Raw genomic sequence first — 21,076 nt, 5'->3', positions numbered from 1 at the left:
TCTTACTGAGATGGATTTTCTGCCTCATTCTCGCTCATCCTCCTTTATGTTGTGTTTTCAGTTGCTCCCTCTGGCTACCTGAGCTCTCTGTACAGGATTCCTTGAGGTTCCCACTTTATCTAACAGTTAAGGAGGTGATTTCCAAGGACATCTGCTTAACCAAACAGAATGTGTATCAGTACAAGTTGTTTTGCTTTAGATGGTGATCAGTTTCATTGGTTTTGGTAGCAAAGACCAGTTTATTTGCTTTTCTCCTCAATGCAGATTGAATACAAATTTCAAAGGCTGATCTCTTATGAAACAGGATGTCATTGGAATGGATATTTTCACTATGCATATTAAACCAGACAAACAATGACAACCTCTGTGTATTATTCTTCACATACCTAGCGGAACAACTGAGACCATCAAATAATTTGAGCTGGCATGTGAGACTTGGCTTGTCAATTAAGTTGATGCTAATTTATCTCTTAAGCTTGGATTTGGTAATACAAATTTCTCCAAATAAAAAGGGTCAGTAAACAAACCTACAGTGTGAAAGGGAAAGATCCAGCTTGTTCAGTGTGGCTTGTATCTAACCTGCAGAACCACCTTATAGGGGTGGCTAAATAAAGTTTTGTGAGCATATGTATTAGTATAGATTACCAGTGTATTTATACTTGTGCACACATAGGCAATATAGATGTATATACATATAAAAGCAATTGTTTATTTGTTTGCTTTAATTTGTGCTTGGGGTCTGTACTGAGGTTTGTGGATTTTGGAGTGGATTCTGAACTTGTAATTTTAAGTAACTGATAAGTTACTAGTACGTTTGTAATTTTCTACTCATTACTTCTGTTTTAAACATGACAAAACATTAGAAAACTAGTTTCTCTTCTGATGCCTAATCTTTTCATCATGCAATCTCACATTTTGATGCATCTCCACATTGTAATTCACATGTTCTGGACAGTGTTACATTTAAAAAAGGATATTATCACTTTTTTTTTTAAGGAGAATGTGTGCTGAACATCTATTTCAGTTCATTATTAACTTTATAGTGTCTAAGAGTCTGGGTGCCAAATATAATTTATTTGCAGTTTCCTTGATAAAATTACTGTTTATATATTAGTACTCCAGAAACATTGCAACATAAGTAAATTCAAATATTTGTGAACAAATACTGAATATGATGGTTATATTTCCAAGCTACTTGTTTATTCTTGTCATTATGTTTTCCTAACCTAAAGGCACCCTACAGACTTAAACACTGGAATGGGTATCTTAACCACTGAAATGTGCTCCAATCTAGACACAGCTGTATTTGAAGTGAAGCATTAGCAAACTAATTTCTTCTTCAACATAGAATCTTTTCCAGACAGTTTTCTTAACTGTCCATGCAGCTGTAGCAAGAGGTACTTATGATGCAACTCCAACTGCAAGCAGCACCTCATCTCTGTCAAATGATTTAATGGAGAACACAACATGAGAGAAAAATGTTTTGTTATTTGGAATGTAATGAATAGCTCAGATAAATATTTTCAGCTTTAAATCAGTGCTCTTTTAGTGGTCTGGCTCATAGTGTGGTAAAGCTGACCTGAGTATGTGATGCGAATCTGAGTATGTGAATTTTAAACTACTGCAAAAATAAGTAAACAGTAAAAAGCTTTTGCTAAAAATCCATGTGTGCAACTTGTAGATGCTAATTATTTCTCAAAAGCAACAAATAGGCTTTTTCTTCATTTTATTAATGTGCAGAGGTAACTAACTTGCTCAAGACTACAAAAGAAACTTATAGGAAGGAAAGCAGAATTCAGGCTTTCCTCAAATCGTTGGTCTTCATTGCAATTCATTACAGGTGGTAATGGAAATTGGTGAAGACTTTTGCTTTCATTACCAGATAATGTCTACATGCAGCTTAAAAGGGACACAAATGCTGAGTGAATCAAAATTTTAACATCTTTTTTTATAGGGAGCCTGCAAGATCTGTAACTTGGCAATGTTGTTTGTTTGTTTGTTTCGTTGTTGAATTGTATTTCATGTAGAGAGACTGCTTCTCGCACCCCAAATTTTTTGAGAAATGAAAAATACATGTTGATGTTTATTTTTTACAATTAGCTCCATAGTGTAGGTGTCCATAATGTTTCACATAATCAAGACCAAACTTTTATGCAAAATAATTTTTATGAGGAGAATCAGTACAGAAGAGCTTCAGTTCCTCTTTCTGCATAATAAGAAGAAAAGCAGTATTGTCTGAATGTATGACTGGACCTTCCCCATTCCTTTCTGCTTGCTCATTTTCTTCCTCCCCTAGCATGTGGAAAAAGTCTGTTTAAACAGAGTGAAACTAGGTCTCTGTAGCTTGACAAATTACCATTTTTTTCCAAAGTGTGGCAGTTTTTTTGTGATTCTTGAAAACCATACTGTAACTCTTGGAGATGTTTTTAAAGTAACATAGGCATGCTTTATGCAGTTCTGCTGTTGGATTTATGGATGCTTTTGTCATGATGCCACTATGGAAACCTTAAAATGACATGTTTAATTTATTAATGCAGTTGGAATACAAGTCATAGAGTACATGTAAAGGTTACTTAGCATTAGCCATAGGTAATCAACAAGATTTAACGCTAATAGAAAAAAAACCGGAAATACGAGAAAAGTTTCTAAATAGCCATACTGTAGCCATAATAAATACATTAAATGTAATCACCTTCATTGTAATATATAAGATATAGGCTACATTTCTATTACAGAATTTCAGAAAACGTTAATAGTTCCAACTAGTGAAAAGAACAGTGTGGGAAAAGTTGATGGATTTTTGGGTTAGTTTTTCTGTGCTGTGGAAAAAAATACATTTGGTTGTTTTTTAAAAGCAGTATTCATATAGAACCTTACATTATGAATCTTTTAGCAACATCTCAAGCAAAAGAGAAACAACGCAGCAGAATGAGAGAAAGAAAAAAAGTTAAATTGATAGATTATAGTTCTCTGAACTCATTAAAAATAGGAGTCCAGAGAACTGGAGGAGTCAGGACTCCTTAAAAAAATTGTTAATTTTATATTTAGTGCACTGAGCTGCTGAAATTAAGTCATGATTGGTGCTTGCTTACACTAGAAAAGGTTATGCCATTAAGCCTTGAGAATTCTCTGTTTGTGTAAGAGTATCTTTGGATGGTTGGTTATGGGGCTGGGGTGATTATTTCAAGAAGTCTTGCTTCAATAAATAAATAATTTTAAAAACCACAAGCAGGTGGTCTGGGTATACTGTAGCTCTGCAGAAAATTTAAAGAGCACATGAATTCATTATGCTGGGATTAAAGCACAAAAGCTGATGAGGTTCCAAGACAAGAGCTGAAATGAAATGTAAAACAATTTCATCTGGAGCCAAAATGAAATGTAAAACAATTGTGTCATTGTTTCACAGCCTAGTTTCAGCATCTTTAAGCAAACTTGGGATTTGAATTCCTAGTAAGGAACTTTGAATTCTAGGTTATTACTGCTGCATGAGAAAATAATTTTCTAATTTTTTAGCATTCTTTCCCATTCCCTGGAAAAGTTCTCTTTTCAGTTGTGTTAAGGACATTCTAACCATAGACTTTAAAACCTCTGTTGACTTAAATGTTCTTTCACAGCAGCCTGAAATCCTTTTATCTGGCTCTACTGTTAAAAACTATTCACAAATACTGAGAGTGGGTATCTTAAAATGCTTCTAATACTTTAGTCTTCGATAAAGAATATTTTAAATATTTGCTTTGCAGAAAGAACAGTTACAATGCTTTTATGATATTTGGGCACTTTAGAGACCTAAGGACACTTAACTTAAACAAAACTACTTTTATGTTTAATACAGTTTTAACATTGGCCAGTTGCACAATGAGCAAATCAAACAGTTGAGCTTAATTTTTTGATACCTGTATCTGATTAAAAAGTAGATTGCCCATTTGTGGGTTTGCCTCTTGCAGGCACTGTTATTATGGGTCTTTGTCTTCCAGAAGCCTGTCAAGTGTTCATTTCCATTTGTCAGAAATTGTACCATAAAGCCGGAGTCTATTTATTAAAGTCCACTAAAAATGCTCTAATAACAACACTTGATTTTACTCTGCTTTATAGCCTTTTTTTAGTAAATCATATTGTAAATTAGAAGGTATGTAGGCATTTTTTGTAAAGCTAGCAGGTGAATTTTTTCTGGGAAGAAGAAGGACTTACATGGGAAACAATTCTGATATTTAAAATAGTCATATTTTTAATAGTAGGCCATTTAATTATTAAGCAGTGGAAGTGTTTGCGTAACACATAGTCTTGTGTAGTTGAAGATCAATGTGGATTTCTTAAAACATCTCTCTTGCTAGCTTTACACACGTACAAGTTTAGTCCTTCTGTATTTTTTTGTTCCCTCTCAAGCACTGGCTGTTAAATAAGTAATTCCCAAAAACTGTGCTTGTTCCATCTGACATTATTGATACAGGTGAATGCATACACAGTAAATGTAAATCAGTAAATCAGTTGTTTTAAACTGAACTAAATTCAAGTGAAAGAGCAGGAATCAACCATATATTCTGAACTGACTGGATTCTTAGCCTTTAAAGCAATATTAAATAAATAATTAAGAACCTTAAGAACCTTAAGAACATTACTAGAATGAAAAATATGTATATTCTTTATACATGCTGTGGGATATTTTGAACCTCATTATTCTTATAGCTCATTATGTATTCTAACTGTTCTAGATGCAATTATGACTTGGCTAAGCTGTGTTTAGTTTCTTGTTTGGTATTACTTTCCCAAAGCTCCTCTTGGTTTATGTGGGGTTTGATTTGAAGTAATAGAATTGGCACTGTCTAGCCTTTTATGAAGAGTTTGTAAGGCAAATACAGTTTTTCATATTGTGATTCATGTGTATGTTAAAATGTAGTTTTGTAATAACTTGTTCAGCGTCTGTGGATGCAGAACATGAAGGTATAACAAATTGTTCTAATGAGACGGATAGCTTATACTCAGACAAGCAAGGAAATGATTCTTGAAGTTGAACAGGAGAGATCTTTGAAAGTATCTGAGTTTCTAGATCTTTATTGTATGGTATGGTGCTTTTTACCTTTTCAAAGGTGTGGTTTGGATTGATGTTTTATGTCACACTGTATGGTGGCAATTTTTTTAGCAATAAGGATTCGAAAGGAGGTTTTAAGGAAAGCCTAAGTTTTCAAGTTTTTATGCTTAATAGTTGCAGTAATTCCTATTTTGTGTCATTTTAGCAGATGCCGAAAGGGAAGAAGCGGGATCATCTTCTGTCCATAGTGGAACACCTCAATCATCATCATCATCATCTACATATGAAGCTAACAATATACCAACTAGTAATTACACTGGCATACATATACCACCAGGTGCCCATGCACCAGCCAACACTCCAGCTGAAGTACCTCATAACACAGGTATGTCCAAATCATACCTGAGAAATCCAGGCCTTTATTGGGAGATGAATTTTTGACCAAATTCTAGTCCATCACATATAAAGTAGAATAACACAGTATTGTGTGGCAAAAGCATCTTCATAAGCTAAAATTGTAAAAATGCTACTGGACATATTTTTTTAATGTTTTCTTAGAATATGTAAATCGTAGTTTGGAGCACATTTACAGAAGACATATATGGACTAAGAAAGTGACTGTTCCTGCAGACAGAATTTATTTGTCTTCTCTTAAATCAGTGAAATGGTTGCAACATCTGTACTGTAAAGCACAATTTGAATCTTTCAGTTTATAGATGGAATTGTATTACTTCATTTCATATGTAGCTTTTCCTGTGCAGATAGGCTGCTGTTCTTCATGTGGGAGCTTATCCAGCACAGTGTTAAAATTGTTACAACCCTATAGCAATCGTGCCTGATGTACCATTCATGCTGGTTTGGTTTGGCTTGTGCCCCTTTTCCCATGCAAGTGCTTTAGTGTGATTGACTTCAGACAATATTATTAATGGGAATTTTGTCCCTATGCCTAAACATATTGGCTTCTACATCCTTCTTATTATTACGTGTAATTTTTGGACCAAAACTGAGTTCTTAAAAATTCCAAGTTCCTTCCCAGATGCTGTATTTATTAGAAAAAAAAATTAAATGATTGGTGAATACAACTTTTTTACCTTATGGGAACTTTTTATAATAATCGTAGAGTAGAATTATTAATTAATCATTAATAAGATGAAAAAATTAGAATCTCTTGATTTCAATCATGGTGGTCATCTGTTGTTCAGATACATTTTTATATTATCAAATGTGCGAGATATTTTTATCACATTCCCTCCTTTTACTTTCTCATTTAGAAAATGCTTCACCCTATGAAGAGTTCAGGATGCTTTTTTTTTCAGCTTTATCAAAAGGAAATCCTTCAGATAGGTGGGGGGTTTTTTGGGTCTGGGAGGGAGAGTCTGTGGGTTTTTTTACCAGATCTGAAAATTATGAGTACATACCTTGTTGGAATACATGAATTCTGTGCATTACATAGTTCTAATCCCACCAATCATTCAGTGGAGTGAGGTAATTTAGAAAAGTGATTATACCCTTTTCCTAGACAGCAGATGTTGTAGAAATAACTTTATGCTAGTCTGGTGTGTTCTGGACATACTGCAAAAATAGTTTTGGATCAAAGCAAATGAGTGTACCTAAAATGGGAATGCAGGTACAAGAATGCTTCATAGCATGAAGTGCTGTTTCTTCTAGCACCATTATTTCCCCTTTAAACTTACCTAGCTTCTTTATTCTCACTAATTGTTTTCAAAGGAATTAGGAAGGAGATAGTGTGCAAGTGTGAGGTGACTGACACTGGGTTTTAAAAGAATAATAATATAGACTGCCTCTGGTATTAGGATGTAGAATTTAAGTTTCAAATATAGAAGTTTACTCACACTTTTCTTTAGCAGATTTGCCTCAATTAAGGTAACCAATGTCTCTGGGACTAGTATTTTCTTTTTTTTTTTAATGCCTGAAATTATATTTCTCTGAAATCCTTTACTGGAAAAATGGATGACATTCTTTTGGGTTTTTTTATAAAACATTCTTCTTTGAAGTGAAACCATTAAAATTTGTTACACAGTCTCAGAATTAGTACGCTATCAGCTGCTTAATTTGAAAATCATAAGGTGTATCTGTTCTGGTTTTTTGCTTACTTTTAAAGCCAATAAGTAAAAATAATCCAAGTTCATTTTTTTGCATTGATTTGCAGGAGTGACAAGTAACACCATTCAGCCTGCTCCTCAGAATATTCCTCTAGTTGATCCTTCCCTTTACAGTGCTCAGTCTACAGGTAAGCTTGTGGCATTTGTATTGTTGTACATGGACATACTGTGTCTCTCCTGCACTTAAGGAAGAAGTTTGAGAAATACCTTCACTATTATCTGAACACTGTTCCAGAATTCTAAAAAGAATGTTTAAAAACATCTAAGCATGGTGTTGCTAAGATTTTAGTAGTTTCTGAAAGCTGTTACGATATAGTGTTGTCTGTCTGACAGCAGACCCAGTGAGCTAGCATTGCATAAAGCTTTTTATTATTTATATTGTTGCTTCTCAGGTGAGGCTCTGATATACTTTGCAAAGCCTGTGTTCCTGATAGACTTGCTAAATTATCTTTTTTGTAATCAATACACATTCCCTTTACTTAAAATTTATTCTACAGAGTTAGCATGTAAATTACTTAGTATTTTCATAAAATAATTCATAAAACATTCGAGTTGTGTTTTTGTGCAGAATAATAGTGTGTGCTTTGATGTTGAAATCACTGATAACCTGTATCATATGTATTTTATGTCTGCTTGCATATTCCATGCTTTGAAGTGTACACATAAGGGCTAACCTTAGGCAAACCATGGGCTGTGGAAGAGTAGTAACTGGCAATAAATCTGGAATCATCCTAGATTCTAATTTGAACGCTCATGTACGTTTGGACAAAGAGTTAACTGTTTTCTAAGAATTTTTCTGTCCATGGAATGGAGAAAACAGTGTAAAAAAAAAAACCAAACATAATTACATCTGTTTGTAGTAATCAGATTTTTGATGGCAATATAACATGGATGTTGAGTAAGGAGGAGGTCTAGAAGTCCTGGTACAAAATCTGTTCATATTCTCCCCTACAGTTTATCCTCATTAGGGAAAGATAGTAGTATATATTAGTATATAATATTATACATAATTGATATGTTAAGTTCTAGTACTAACCACAATAAAGCATTGTCTGTTACGACTACAAAGTTTAGACAGGTATGTTCTTCTATTGTTTAACTTATAAATATTTAGTTACTTTATTATGTTGTTGAAGAGTGTGTCTGTGTTAAAATAGCTTTACTGAACAATCATTTTTGCTTTAATCGAATATTGTAGTAGGAATTCAACGTTTAAATTGGTTTTAGTCTGCTGGCATAAAGAATGCTTAAGGATATTTCCATTTTAATATATTAGAGAGCTATTTTTATAGAAGATGCCTTAAAAATAACATTTGCCATTCACAGAGACATATTAACCTTTAGTATTCTCTTCTAGAGCAAAAGGTACTCTAGGTGCTATAGTTTTTTTGGCATATTATTGTAATAACAGAATCACAGGATAGTCTGAGCTGGAAGGGACCCAGAGGGATTGAGTCCAACTTGGAAGTGAATGGCCCAGACAAGGATTGAACCCACAACTGATTATTAGCTAAATTATTAGCACAATGCTCTGGCCAGCTGAGCTGGCACTAATGTCTCATGTGGAAGTAACTCATTTTATTGAAAACAACCTCAGACCTGTAGCTGTAACATTTAAACTTGGTGATAGTTTCTGAGTTTTGGGGACTGCTGTGGGGGTTTTGGTAGCTCCTCAGCTCAAATGGCTCAAAGCTTTACTTAAGCCTTGCTGTAGTAACTGCTGGTTGGAAGGCAAATTTTGTGGTGTTTGGAAGCCAAGCTTTCATGTTTAACTAGCTTATCATCATCTTCTAGTCATTGTACCAGGGTTTTTGGTAACTACTCTGAAAATTTTAGTTATCATTGTTTCTCAGTTTGAATGTTTGTTTCTGGTTGTCAAAAATGTCATCATTTTGATTGAAACCTAATTTTTTAATTAAGTTTAAGACATTCCATTATTCAATATCTGAATAATATCAGTGCATTTTTTGCACTCCCTCTTACCACCTACCTTAGATGACCTGGTTTAATAAGTACATAAATAAGAAGGAATTAAGTGTGTTTATGAGAATGCGTATTAAGTAATATTGTGTAATTAAGAGATTAAAGACCCTTGCTAAACACCGTGATAAATCTCTTAACTTGATCTAACCTGAGTGTTTGCATGCCTGCATTCTTCCTCTGCACATCTGTTGTGTCACTACAAGTTTGGGTCTTGTAACAGCTCAAAGTGATACATTCGTATGAGGGAGTGCTGCAAAAGTGCACTCAAAGAGATAATAAAGATTATACAGGTTCTTGGTTTGAAAACTTAGAAAACACACTGTTAGTTATGCAGGAGTCTCAGAGGGGATGTGTCAGCAGAGGTACAGTGACAGTTTTGTTTGCATGTGTGGAATTAAGAAGCTTGAGAGTGATGGAAAGTATTTGTCCTTCTATGCCAGCAGTGGCCTTGTTCTCTAACCCATAAGTAGATTGAGAAATGCCTGTATCTGTTAGTGGATGTACAAAACTGTGTGGCCCAGGAGCCCTCCCCAGTTCCTGAGCTGCAATATACATACATATCTGGGCTGGATCCTTGCTGCGTATTGAGGTGTGTACTGTTTCTGTTTCCTTTGGACAGCAAGGAGGGATCAGTGTTACCCTTCATCCAGCAGATCTGCAGAGCTAGCACAGTGCAAGGTACATTTATTCCATGAATTAGACACGGTGTCTGTGTCTATGCTAACAAATTATACAGGTTTGCAAATATTTGGCACGGAGAACAGCTGGCACAGAACCTCTCAAATCCATATTATTAAACTTCTAAACCTAAACAGGGTAGCTTGTTAAGACTGCTCATATTGAATGCTCTGTAGCTTGCTCTGACCACAAGTCATGCCCAGGAATTGTTTGGGAAAGTGCTAGTTCGCATGGGCCAAAACCATACTGGAATCCGTTCCAGCAGTTTGACACTGCACACAGTCAAGTTTGAGTGCTGAGACGCCTTCCTTGGCAATGTTGAATGTGGTAGTATAGGCATAGCCAAACAGGATATTCCACATACTCCTGCAAGACTCTTTGTTGTAGCAAGATGAAATGTATATTTTAAAGATAAATTAAATATTTTCTTTGCTTCCCATAACACGGGAGAAGTCATTTGATTAATGTTGTTATGGGAGAAAAACTTTTGGTGGAAAGGAGTAGAATATTTTATCAAAGGAAGATTAAGTTAAAGGAATGGTGGTCTTTGATTTTTAGTTAGCATAAATCTTTCAGTAGTTGTCCTGTGGGAAGAGGTTTCAGAGTTTAACACTGACTTTTGAAAGTGTCAAAGCTTTTGCATTTAAGCATGGGTCAGTGTGTCTGACAACAGAATGCAGAGTTATGCAGCAACTTCATGTACACGTGTGTGCACTTCTCTGGTGTAGTTTTCTTAAAAAATTTATTACCCCAGATATTGCTAACACTAAAGGCATTCATAGTTGTGCTACACAGTTTTTGTAAGTTCTTATTAGGTTGCCATATGGTCGCTTCCACAGGTGGCCTAGTATAAAGAAAGCATTTGTCCATTGTAGTTGTATGTATAATGTTTGATATTCTACACTCAAGGTAGAAATAATAATTTGACATTGAATGTGTTTTCATGATCTTAAAAAGAAATCCTTGAATAGTTATATTTAAAATATTTCAAGTGATTGAATGGGAAAAAAGAGTATCTTGTTTCAAAAACCATTTGTTACCTTTGTCATCGCTGTTTTTATGCACCAATTTGTGTGATTAAAATGTTCCTAAATCAACTGCCTTATATTTGGGCAGCATAAACAGGAAAAACATCTAGATGGGTAAAAAAGGATTCCAAGGAGAAACAGATATATTTGTGTAAAATGCACATTACTTTCATTATAAAACTGGTTTTTTCCCCTGAAATATTTCAGCAGCTCTAGTCAAATAATTTTTGATTTGTGTTCTTCTTAAGCTAAAAGAATCATGCTTGTTCCAGATTCCATATTCCTGTCCTAATATAACTACAGTCCTAATAATTTGAGATTAACACAGGAAGCAGGTTTGATTATAATAAATGCAGTATACCTTTCCTATCTCCCTGTTGTTGGGCTTTTTTGGAGCCAAAAATCACTGGATACTTGGGTTTGGAAAGGACTTCAGGAGGTGGTCTGGTCCAACCCCTCTGCTCAAGGAAGGGTCATGTAAAACCAGTCACTCAGGACCATGTCCTTTGTGTCTCCCCCTACCCATGCACTCTCCCTGTGGATAATTTCCTGCGCTAAAGAAGTTTGAGACAAAATGTCACTGCTAATTCAAAAAATAGGTTTTGAGTCTCTCCAGGGACGGAGACACCACAGCCTCTCTGGGCGACCTGTCCCAAAGCTTCATCACCCTCAGAGTAAAAACTGTATCCTGGTGTCAGACAGGGCTCTCCTGTGTTTCAACCTCTGGTCTTGTCACTGAAATCACTGAAAAAAAGCCTGTCTCTGTCCTTTTAATACTCTCCCTTCAGATGTTTATATACTTGGTATAAGATCCCCCTGAGCTCTCTCTTCTCTAGGCTAAACAGTCCCACCTTTCTTGGCCGCTTCTCATATGAGAGGTGCTCCATTTTTAAGTCATCTTTGTGGCCCTTTGCTGGACTGACTCCAGGACGTCAGTCCATCTCTCTTGTGCTGAGGAGCCCAGAAATGGACACAGCACTCCAGATGTGTCTGAAAGGGAGAGGATCACTTCCACCCACCGGCTGGCAGTGCTCTTCCTAATGCAGCACGGGATGCCATTGTCACTCTCTGCCACAGGGGCAGATTGTTGGCTCTTGGGCAAATCAGTGTCCACCAGGACCCCCAGGGCCTTTCCTCCAGAACTGCTTTACCCTTAGAATATGTAAATTGAAGTTACTAACTTCTGTGGTTATACTGTTGATTTAAGTAGAGTCACTACAGTTAAATTTTACATTATTTGTAAAACTTCAGAACACAAAGCTGGTTTGTTTCTACTTTGCTTTTCCATTGTGAGGTGTTGACATCAATAGGATCTCAGGCTACTGAGCACATCAAAAGATCAAACCTCTTACTGTATAAACTTTGGTTTATAAATGTAAAATTAATAATTTCTTTCCCTCAAGTTATGTCATAATAGCATCTGAGGTAGATTTCATAATAAATAAGGCTTTATGCCAAAAAAACATTAATAGAGCTCATACTGTAAAAATAAGATTAGACTGGTGAATTTAGGCTTGCTTCCAAGAAATTAGTTGAATACTGGACTGATGCCTTGGCCAGTTTTTAAAGAATGATTTTGTAGTTTCTTTTGGCATCATAGCATAAAGCTACTTTGAGGGGAACTTGGTCTTTTTAATTTCTTAAAGATGTTCAGTAATGTGGTCGCAGATTGACCCCAGCTGCTTTTAGTCTGTGACTGTATTGAGGTTACAAAATACCCGAGGTGTGTGCCTGTATTTATGCACTCCCTCGTGTGTATTTGCTCACATGTGAATATATTTTAAGAGATTTAATGTGGCTTCACTTATTAAGCATGAAATTAACACACATTGCAATGATAATGAGCCCACCAAGTTTTTATGTCCCTCAATGGTTATATTTAATTATTGAAAGGAAAATAAGTAGAGTTCTAGAGTGTATTTTAAAAATTGATAAAATTAATCTTCAGAGGGCTTACCTTTCTGCTTTTTATTTGGGTAGGGTTGTTTTGAAAACCAGCAAGACCAGTCTAGCTTTTAGTATTCCCAGGTTTTCTTTTTTGTTTGTTCAAAAGCTGTTCTTAAATAGTAAGATTGGGAGAAGGAAAAGCAAATATAATGGACATTTTTTGATAAGAATAGAGATTCTTTGGTAAACATAGTCATGCTAACAACAGTTCTAAATCTTTGACTAAAGTTTTATGTAAAATGTATGTTGCCTTTAAAAGCACATTTTTTCTTAACCTGTGAAATCTATTCATTGCTTATACCATACTGTATGGGAAATTATTGACTATATACATAACCTTTAGTGTTTTATATAATTAATTACCCATGCCCATAAAAATCTATCATTTACAAGTTAAGTTGTTTTCAAAGAGTAAAGATTTTATAATTTGCCCATACACTGTTGGAGTGGCATAGGATTAGCCTTAAAACTCCCAGTGAATTTGTGGGTGGAAGGAGGTGCAGTAACACAGCTGGGCTTTATTTTACACCTAAGTCAGTGATACTATTCACATATAAAATCTTCTGCCAGTTAGGGCATAAGTCCCTACTATGCCTTCTCCAAGACTGAATGCGTGTGTTTGAGCACTACAGAATTCCTAAAGTTTTAACTTACATCAAGAAAATACTCTGATTAATAAGTAACAGTTGGTTTGTACTATATTAAGGGAGTACTTTTTGCTAGTGTTCTCCAGTGTTACAAAAATGGGCACATTTCGTGACATCAATCTTGTTTTCAGTCGTCCTATATAAAATTGGAAACATAAGAAGTATTTGGAAAAACAGAAACATAAAATGTGTGAAAACATGCCAGTGAGAAATGCTTCTACATTCTGAAAATTTATTCCAGTTGAGAAGGAACAGTTTCTGGCTATGTATTATTCTTGAAGAAAGCCGAGTAATTATACTGTAAACACAAAAAGCACTGTCTTTATTTCTTGCAGGTTGTAACATGATTACAGCTAGCTTCATGTCATGTAAAAGCTCTCCTTTTCCTTAGATGAAGAGCAGATCTTTCTCAAAGGTATTGGCATACTTTTGAAACGCACTGGGTCATGCAAATACCAGTGTTTAGAAAAGTCCTCACATTTTTGAATAGCAAAGAAGTTAAGCTTTATATGAATGGAAAGAAAAGAGAAGAGAACAGAAGAAATACTGTAGCTTGGTCTTTTTAATACTACCACAAATATTAGCCTGGTTTTCATAATAGTACCACAAACGTAAATAAAACATAAAATTGGTAAGAAAGGAAGCTTAAGTCAGATTTCCTTTGTAGTAACTTCGTAATACTTTTTTTTTTTTTGCAGGAGAAGTCCGCTTGACTCCAGAGGACTTTGCCAGAGCTCAGAAATATTGCAAATATGCTGGCAGTGCGTTGCAGTATGAAGATGTCAGCACTGCTGTGCAGAATCTCCAGAAGGCCCTCAAGCTGCTGATTACAGGCAGAGAATGAAGATTTAATCCAACAGATTCATGTCTTTTTCCTAAAGAACTAACAGTTTATTACTGTACCCGTTAGGGAGGTGGAGTTACACAGAAATTCTCAATCCCATCACTCGTGACAATGAAACCACTATTTCAGTGTCAGATTAGCAATTAATGGTACAATAGGAATCTCTGTTTTCATTTTACAGACAGTGGAGCTTGAAATATGAATGCAGTGGCTTGATGTATGCAAAATATTGAAGAAAGTACTGTGAGCACCAGTCAAGAGTTAGAATTCATCTTGCAATATTTGGTTTATCAGAATTGGAAAATGCTGACTGTAAAAACCTGGAGAATTAGGATATTCTGTTAAAATTCTTACTCTTGTTTTATTATTGCAAACAATTATTTAATAGGTATAATAGCTTTAAAATAGTAACTAAGGTAAGTTCTTTCCTCCTGAAATGAGAGCATGTGAGAAGGCTGACAGGTTCACACTGGGGAGGACTTTTCTATACATAAATTATTTCAGTATTTGTGTTATCTGAGACATAAGTCTAATCTGAGGGAGTCTTGAGGACCTTTGTATTTCATTTGAAAATGTGCTGGAAAAAACATCTCTTGATACTTCAGAGGGAGGAATTTTGATGCTGTTCCAATCTAATTCCCCACAGGTGTATGGACATTAATTCTTGATTATTGGTTCTTGCTCCTTCTGTGTAAACACTTACAATTTTGTATATGTATGGATAATTAAGAGAAAATGTTAATATTTATCAACAATGATCCCAAAACTGGAGGCAGAGATTCTTAATAATTTGAACTGTCAAGAAGACTTACTGAAAGAATAAAGCTGTTCCATCTTTTTAAGAGGCTGGAAGAAAGCTTGTTGTTCAGCCATTGAAATACTATAGGTTTGTCTCTGGTATTAGTGTCATAGAGCTTTGTATTTCCAACTAATTTTTTTTCTGTCTGTTTTGTTGTGAAGACTTTTTGGACTTGAGATTTAATTAAAATATCTTGGAAACTGAGTATTTATGAGGTCTACCACTGTAGTTATAGAGCTCTTGGTTGTTAAAAATACCCCCATGCTGTTTAAAAGGAAGAATACTCAGTCTTTTAACTGGCGTGACATAATAATTGAGTACACCATAAAGCATGTCTGATATATGTAATAATTCTAATGACATTTTATCTAATCTCTCTGTCTTTCCAAGCTGCTGGATCAAATCCATGTTATTTATAGCTGCACTGCTTTTTGGAGTGACTAAAATAAGTGTTATATTCAAAGCAAAAAATGAGGAAAAGAAAATCAAACATAAGCAGGCATTAAAGTTTAGCTGGTTGTATCCTTTAGAGTGTGTAGTGTCTTTGACAGCAGATTTGAAACAGGTAGTATGAAACTTAAAAATGTATGCTTAAGCACTTTAGTTGACTGAGACTTAATAGGTAAAATGTCATATTTTTTGTGTTGCTTTCTGATATGGTATAGTATGCTAATCTGGACAATGACTTAGGTTAGATTTTAATCGTTTGAGGAAATTTGGAATAAAACCATCTGAAACTATTTTGACAGTAATGCTGTACAGACCAGAGCAGTAAGTCTGTATTTTGTACAGTATGTCATGCAAGGTAGATCTCTCACTTCAGTATCAAACTGAATTATTGCAAGGTCTTCTACATATATAATTGTTGGTTTACACTGTAGCATTGCTATAAAGTATATGCAGCATTGCTATAAAATAATCAGAAGTTTCTTTCATTTCAGGATCACACTACTATTTTTTAAAACCAGTTTCAGTCTCCAGAACTTGTACGAAAAAATTCAGTTTTCCTATTTCTTTTTATAAATTGATAAAAAGAATTTTGGGGCTTTTGTCTTACGTGCAAAAATAAGTAACTGTGATATAATGTTGTATTGATTTGAGGCTTTTAAATTAAAGTTCTTGGGCTTTTGTGGCTTAATGATCTGAAATGGAATACGTAACTATGCTTGAAAATTAAAATTTAAGTATTTCTTAAGGTGTATAAAATATTTTTTGGTAGCCATGATTCTATTGTACCTCTTGATTCCTCTAGGAAACCAGGGAATTATCAATAAAAAAGTGGTAAGCAGTGCAAAAGTCATAAGCAATTTGCTTGAGTGATCATTTGCACATCTGTTAACTTACTTCTGCTTAGAAAAAAATTAAAGTTAGTGTTCCTGAGGGGAATGGAGATGAAAATGCTAATACAAAACTTTAGGAATCTCTTAGAGAAGCTAGCAAGATATTATTTCTGAAAATAAATTAGTGTTTAGAAGTTTTACTATACAAATTTCATGTAAAATGGAACATATCCTTATACCAGCCTTCAGACCATAATACCTGACATAGCCTTTTGAATTTATTTTGCATAAAATTATTTTGCTGTAATAATTCATTTCTTAATTGAGAAGTTTTGTAACAACTCATAAAACCTTGCTTTAAACCCCATCTTTAAGCTGCTGATTTTTGATGTAACAGACTGAATATTTATTATCTAAACTGATGGTTAAAGTAAATTATAGCAAAGCATTTCCATTCCATTAAGTATAGCCTCTGGGACAGCTTTAGATACAGCAGATAGCCCAAAAGTACAAACCAGCATTGTAGAACGATTCAAAAAGTGTACATATTTGAAGATGTCAGGAGAATGTAGGTACATAAGCTATAACTATTCCAAGTTGGAATTTGTGACAAGCACTGAAATTTATGGCCCCATTGTTAAATGTTGTGTGAGCTTTTAAGTGTTGACTGATTCATTTTGCAGCCATTCTGAGTGATAAAGTATCAACACATAGCTTCTCTCAACTGCTTCCCCACACAAACAAATACAGTATTAAAGGAGAGTTCTGATTTTGTTCCATGCTGCAGTTACAAACTCTCCTTTTCTGTGTGACTGCCACCTACATACTTGTTGGCTGTTCTCCTTTGGATTGTGAGTTCTCAATTGTTGAAGTCTTGCTTAAGAAAGGAGAAGAAGGAGAAGGAAGCATCTGTTAAATTTTTATCAAGTATTTCATGTTCAGCTTTGCTACTTATGTAAGCTAGAACTTTAGTCAGTCTATGTTTGTTACTTAACAGGCTTTATGTTTTTGCAGTTTTTTGTATTTTCATTTCTCTCTAAGGAAAGTTCTATACTTCAGAATTCCTACAGAAGTCTTTAAAGAGTGTTTTGCAGAGGAGGTCATCCTTCATGAAATGGTGAAGATGCGTTCAAATGAATTGGATTTACTAATACTGGAGCCAATGTTCTCAAATTTTTAAAGTAATTTCAGGTGGAATATTTAATAGTGTCTTTTGTAAGTGAAGTTTCAGAAGCACAGACTTAAGTATGATCACATTTCAGAATGTGATTGTGACAGTAAGATTTGAGACTACAATACTGACCTACGAGAACCTAACACCAGAGAAACTTCCTGCCTGAAGTAGAATTAGGAGGTGGAGGGGGTCTGTGTGCAGATACATCAGTGCATGTATAATATAATGCATGGAAATTCAGGGGTGAGCTATAGGAATGCCTTTTAAAAAACAATTATTACCTTGTTCACAAGTATTGGGAAAATGTCGTATACAAATATATAGATACTACTGACAAATGTTCTTAATGTGAGGTTTTAAATGTACTAGCATAGGGCCAAAAGTTAGCATTTAATTGTGTGGTATTCCAAATGAATGATCTTTGGTTTTCTTCTTTTTCGTGTCAGCTGTAAAATTGGAGCCCAGTACAAAAAGAATGAGAACACAAATTCAGATGAAGTTAAATTTAAGAAAGATCAAATGTAATTTCTGTTATTGTTAGTCTTTGTGCTAATGTTTTGATTGGGATTGGAAAGTGCCCATGCTTATAAAGTGTAATTCTTGCGTACTTTTACAATATCCTTTGTCGTGCGGTTTATGGAATTAGAGCCTGAGCCAGGATATCTGGGCTAGGAAAACCTTGACTTCGATGCCAAGTTTCTAAACCACCAATGCATCCTGGTACTGACAGCAACTGTTTTTCACAATCACCTCAGGACCTATTTTTAAACACTGGAATTTTAACCAAATTTGTTAGGAAAAAGGAGCAATACTTCTTTCTTACTGCATGATCACCTTTCAATGCACTGCTGTAGTAACAAGAGAACTGGACAAAACTTGAGTTTCCATTGGGTATTTCACTATCAATCAAGAAAAGAGTGCTGGCAGCAGAGCTCTCCTTGGCTTGCAAGAGTATTGGAACAGTCTGATTATAGACACTGTTGTAATGCCCTAAATGATCTCAGAATAGGAAACTTATAAATAAGAGTATTGAAAACAAACTTGAAAGAGGGAAGACGTATGCTAGGAGAGAAAAAGAAATTGTATTCTCCACAGAATGAGAGGGGGCACAAAAGTGATTGCAGAAGAAAACAAAAAATACTTAAATTCCCACATGGATTGGGAGCAGGACAGTGACTGGAATGAGGTTAGAGTTGTCTGATTTCTTTAGAACTTTGAAAGTGATGAGATAAAATGCTGGATATTAAGGCAGAAGATTACAGGGGGATAGGAGAGGTGGAAAGGAGCACTAGAATGACAGGAAAAAACAACTTTTTTTAATGCAGACTGGAGCAAATGTAAGTTACAACACAGGAGAAAGTTATGTAGTTGACAAAATGATAGCAGAATCTCAAGTGTAGCTGTAAAAGTGAAGAAAAAAAATACAAGTTGACAGCATTCTGAAAATGGAAAGTAGATCCTCCCATCCTAAGAATCTATGCTTATTAAATATGTCATATTTATTAAGTAATTACAATTTACTTTGTGTGCCCTTTTGGAGAACTGGGGAGATTGCATAAATTTACTGCCTGGTATCTGCAGAGAACTACAGAGATCTGTTTGCCTTTAAATGCTATCTACTGATTTTGTGCTTTCCTTCCTGTTTGATTTGCCTCCCCATTTGCAGTGTCTGTATTCAAACTGGTGTTCCCATAGCTGGGAGGAGTTTGCTGTCGTTTAATACAATGCTAAATCTGAGTGATAGCCTGCATGTTTAGGCATTCTCGGGTAATTTGCAAAGATTATCTGGTCTGGGTTTTAGCTGGTATGCGCTGTAAAGAAAGAGGTAGTGATTGTAATTCCCTTCTTTGAAGAGCTTCAGAATCTCTTTGACAGCAGTATGACTATAATATCTAAAGAAGGATATATGGAAATTAACTCTACTCAGAGCTATTTCACAAGTCAGAGCCCAACAAACAAATCTGTAGAAGTTTGGAGACCTCCAGCTAAGCAGTTTGATGCAATTGTAAATTTTCTTTTGCCTCAATGAGCCCATCTGTAAAATGGGATTATTTAGATTTAACACTTATTAATACAGTCAGGATTTTTGTAATTCTGACAAGTAATGAGAAGAGAAGGGCTGATCATTGTAATAAGTTCCCCAAGTAAATAGAATTTTTAGGAGAAACAGAGATGGTAATTTTTTTTATTATTATTTTTTTTCCTTATCTCAACCCACTAGTTGTTTTCCATCTTGTTTTCTCTCTGTCCCACTGGGGAGGGGAGTGATAGAGTGGCTTGGTGGGTACCGGTGTCCTGCCAAGGTCAACCCTACAAGAAGAAATGGGAAAAAACTTGATAGGGTAATTTAGGGAACAACAGGCAGAAATGAGAAGATTTGAGATATGGAAACATTGTAGTTGTAAATGACAGGCAGGAATATATAAAGTAGCATCTTAAGTGCAAATCTTAAAATGTTGAATTTATCAGAGGTCCAAAATAAACTCCATTCTACATACTGAAATAAATATAAATGCAGTAATAGGAACCTTTAATTGAATTAAACAATTGTATTAAAAAAAAAAAAAAAAAGCTGTGATAAATTTTAGACCTCCTATTTTAACCACAAGACTGAACAAGAGATTACTTCATATGGTGAACAAAAGCCTCGGAAGTTCAAACATGAGTGTGATAGCATACAGTATGTTTCCTCCTTGCCCTTTCATTCTTCCCCTCACCCCGAGTGGTTTGGGACACTGAGTTTTAGAAAATGAATGCAATTAATTTAATTTACTTAAAATGAAGTAATGCTTGATATAAGGCTCTAAAATACTTGGATGGAAACAGATTAACATGAGAATTGAAAAACAGATTAAAGCTGGTGGAAAAAGAGATTGCAGTAAATTCTAAATTATTTTCAGAATGGAAATGGGGATAGATCAGCCTAGGGACATCCTGTTTCATGTATCAGTGACTTAGGTTGAGGTCAGCATCTAAATCAGACGTAATTTGTGGATGAGATGAAGTTGGGAAGTATTGCAAGACCTCCAGAGAACTGGGGAAAATTCTGTGATTTTTAACTGAAGGATTAGAACTGAGTGAAACTGAAAACACAAAACACAATGTCATTCTCTTGGGTTCTAACAAGATGGTGTTTTTTTAAATAAAAATTAGGATACTGGAAGCAGAAGCAATGCTGATCATAATGTAAATTTAGTATGCCTTGGACGAGATTGTATCAGTACAAAAAGTACACTGTCACTTACAGTACTGAGTTTGATTCTGGTCTTTGTTGCTGAAAGTTATTTACCATTATGAGATGCAAAGAAGAGCTACTAAGATGATGAAAATCTTATTTATTGAAAAAATATTAACCATGGGTACAGAATGGCTTTTTAAAGGTATTAATGGTCAAGCATTTATTTTAAGACATCTTAATAAGTTTATGGGTTGGATTGTAAGTCTGAAATTATTCTAGAGTTAAAATTTCAATTTTTCAAGGGCTTTTGGGACATTTTTTCTGGCTTTTGCTAAACCCTGAGTAATGGTCCATCTTCCAAAATACTTG

At 34.9% G+C, this 21,076-nt stretch overlaps 1 protein-coding gene across 3 annotated transcripts in view; it reads left to right on the top strand.

Moving 5' to 3' along the window:
• The window catches only part of VTA1 (vesicle trafficking 1), a 41,635-nt gene extending 21,535 nt beyond the window's left edge, over positions 1-20,100 (top strand). For 2 of the 3 annotated variants that reach the window (XM_063390253.1, XM_063390255.1), the window contains exons 6-8: positions 5,232-5,411; positions 7,197-7,277; positions 14,131-20,100. In XM_063390253.1, coding sequence (XP_063246323.1) covers positions 5,232-5,411; positions 7,197-7,277; positions 14,131-14,276 — 407 coding nt within the window. In that variant the 3' untranslated portion in view covers positions 14,277-20,100. The remainder of the gene's footprint in view (positions 1-5,231; positions 5,412-7,196; positions 7,278-14,130) is intronic. The other variant, XM_063390254.1, reaches the window with a different exon arrangement.
• Positions 20,101-21,076: the final 976 nt, after the last annotated feature.

Source organism: Prinia subflava, chromosome 2, assembly GCF_021018805.1.
Source record: "Prinia subflava isolate CZ2003 ecotype Zambia chromosome 2, Cam_Psub_1.2, whole genome shotgun sequence".
NCBI lineage: Eukaryota > Metazoa > Chordata > Aves > Passeriformes > Cisticolidae > Prinia > Prinia subflava.
The sequence above is the reverse complement of the archived record's forward strand: the minus strand, read 5'-3'. Positions and strand labels throughout refer to the sequence as shown.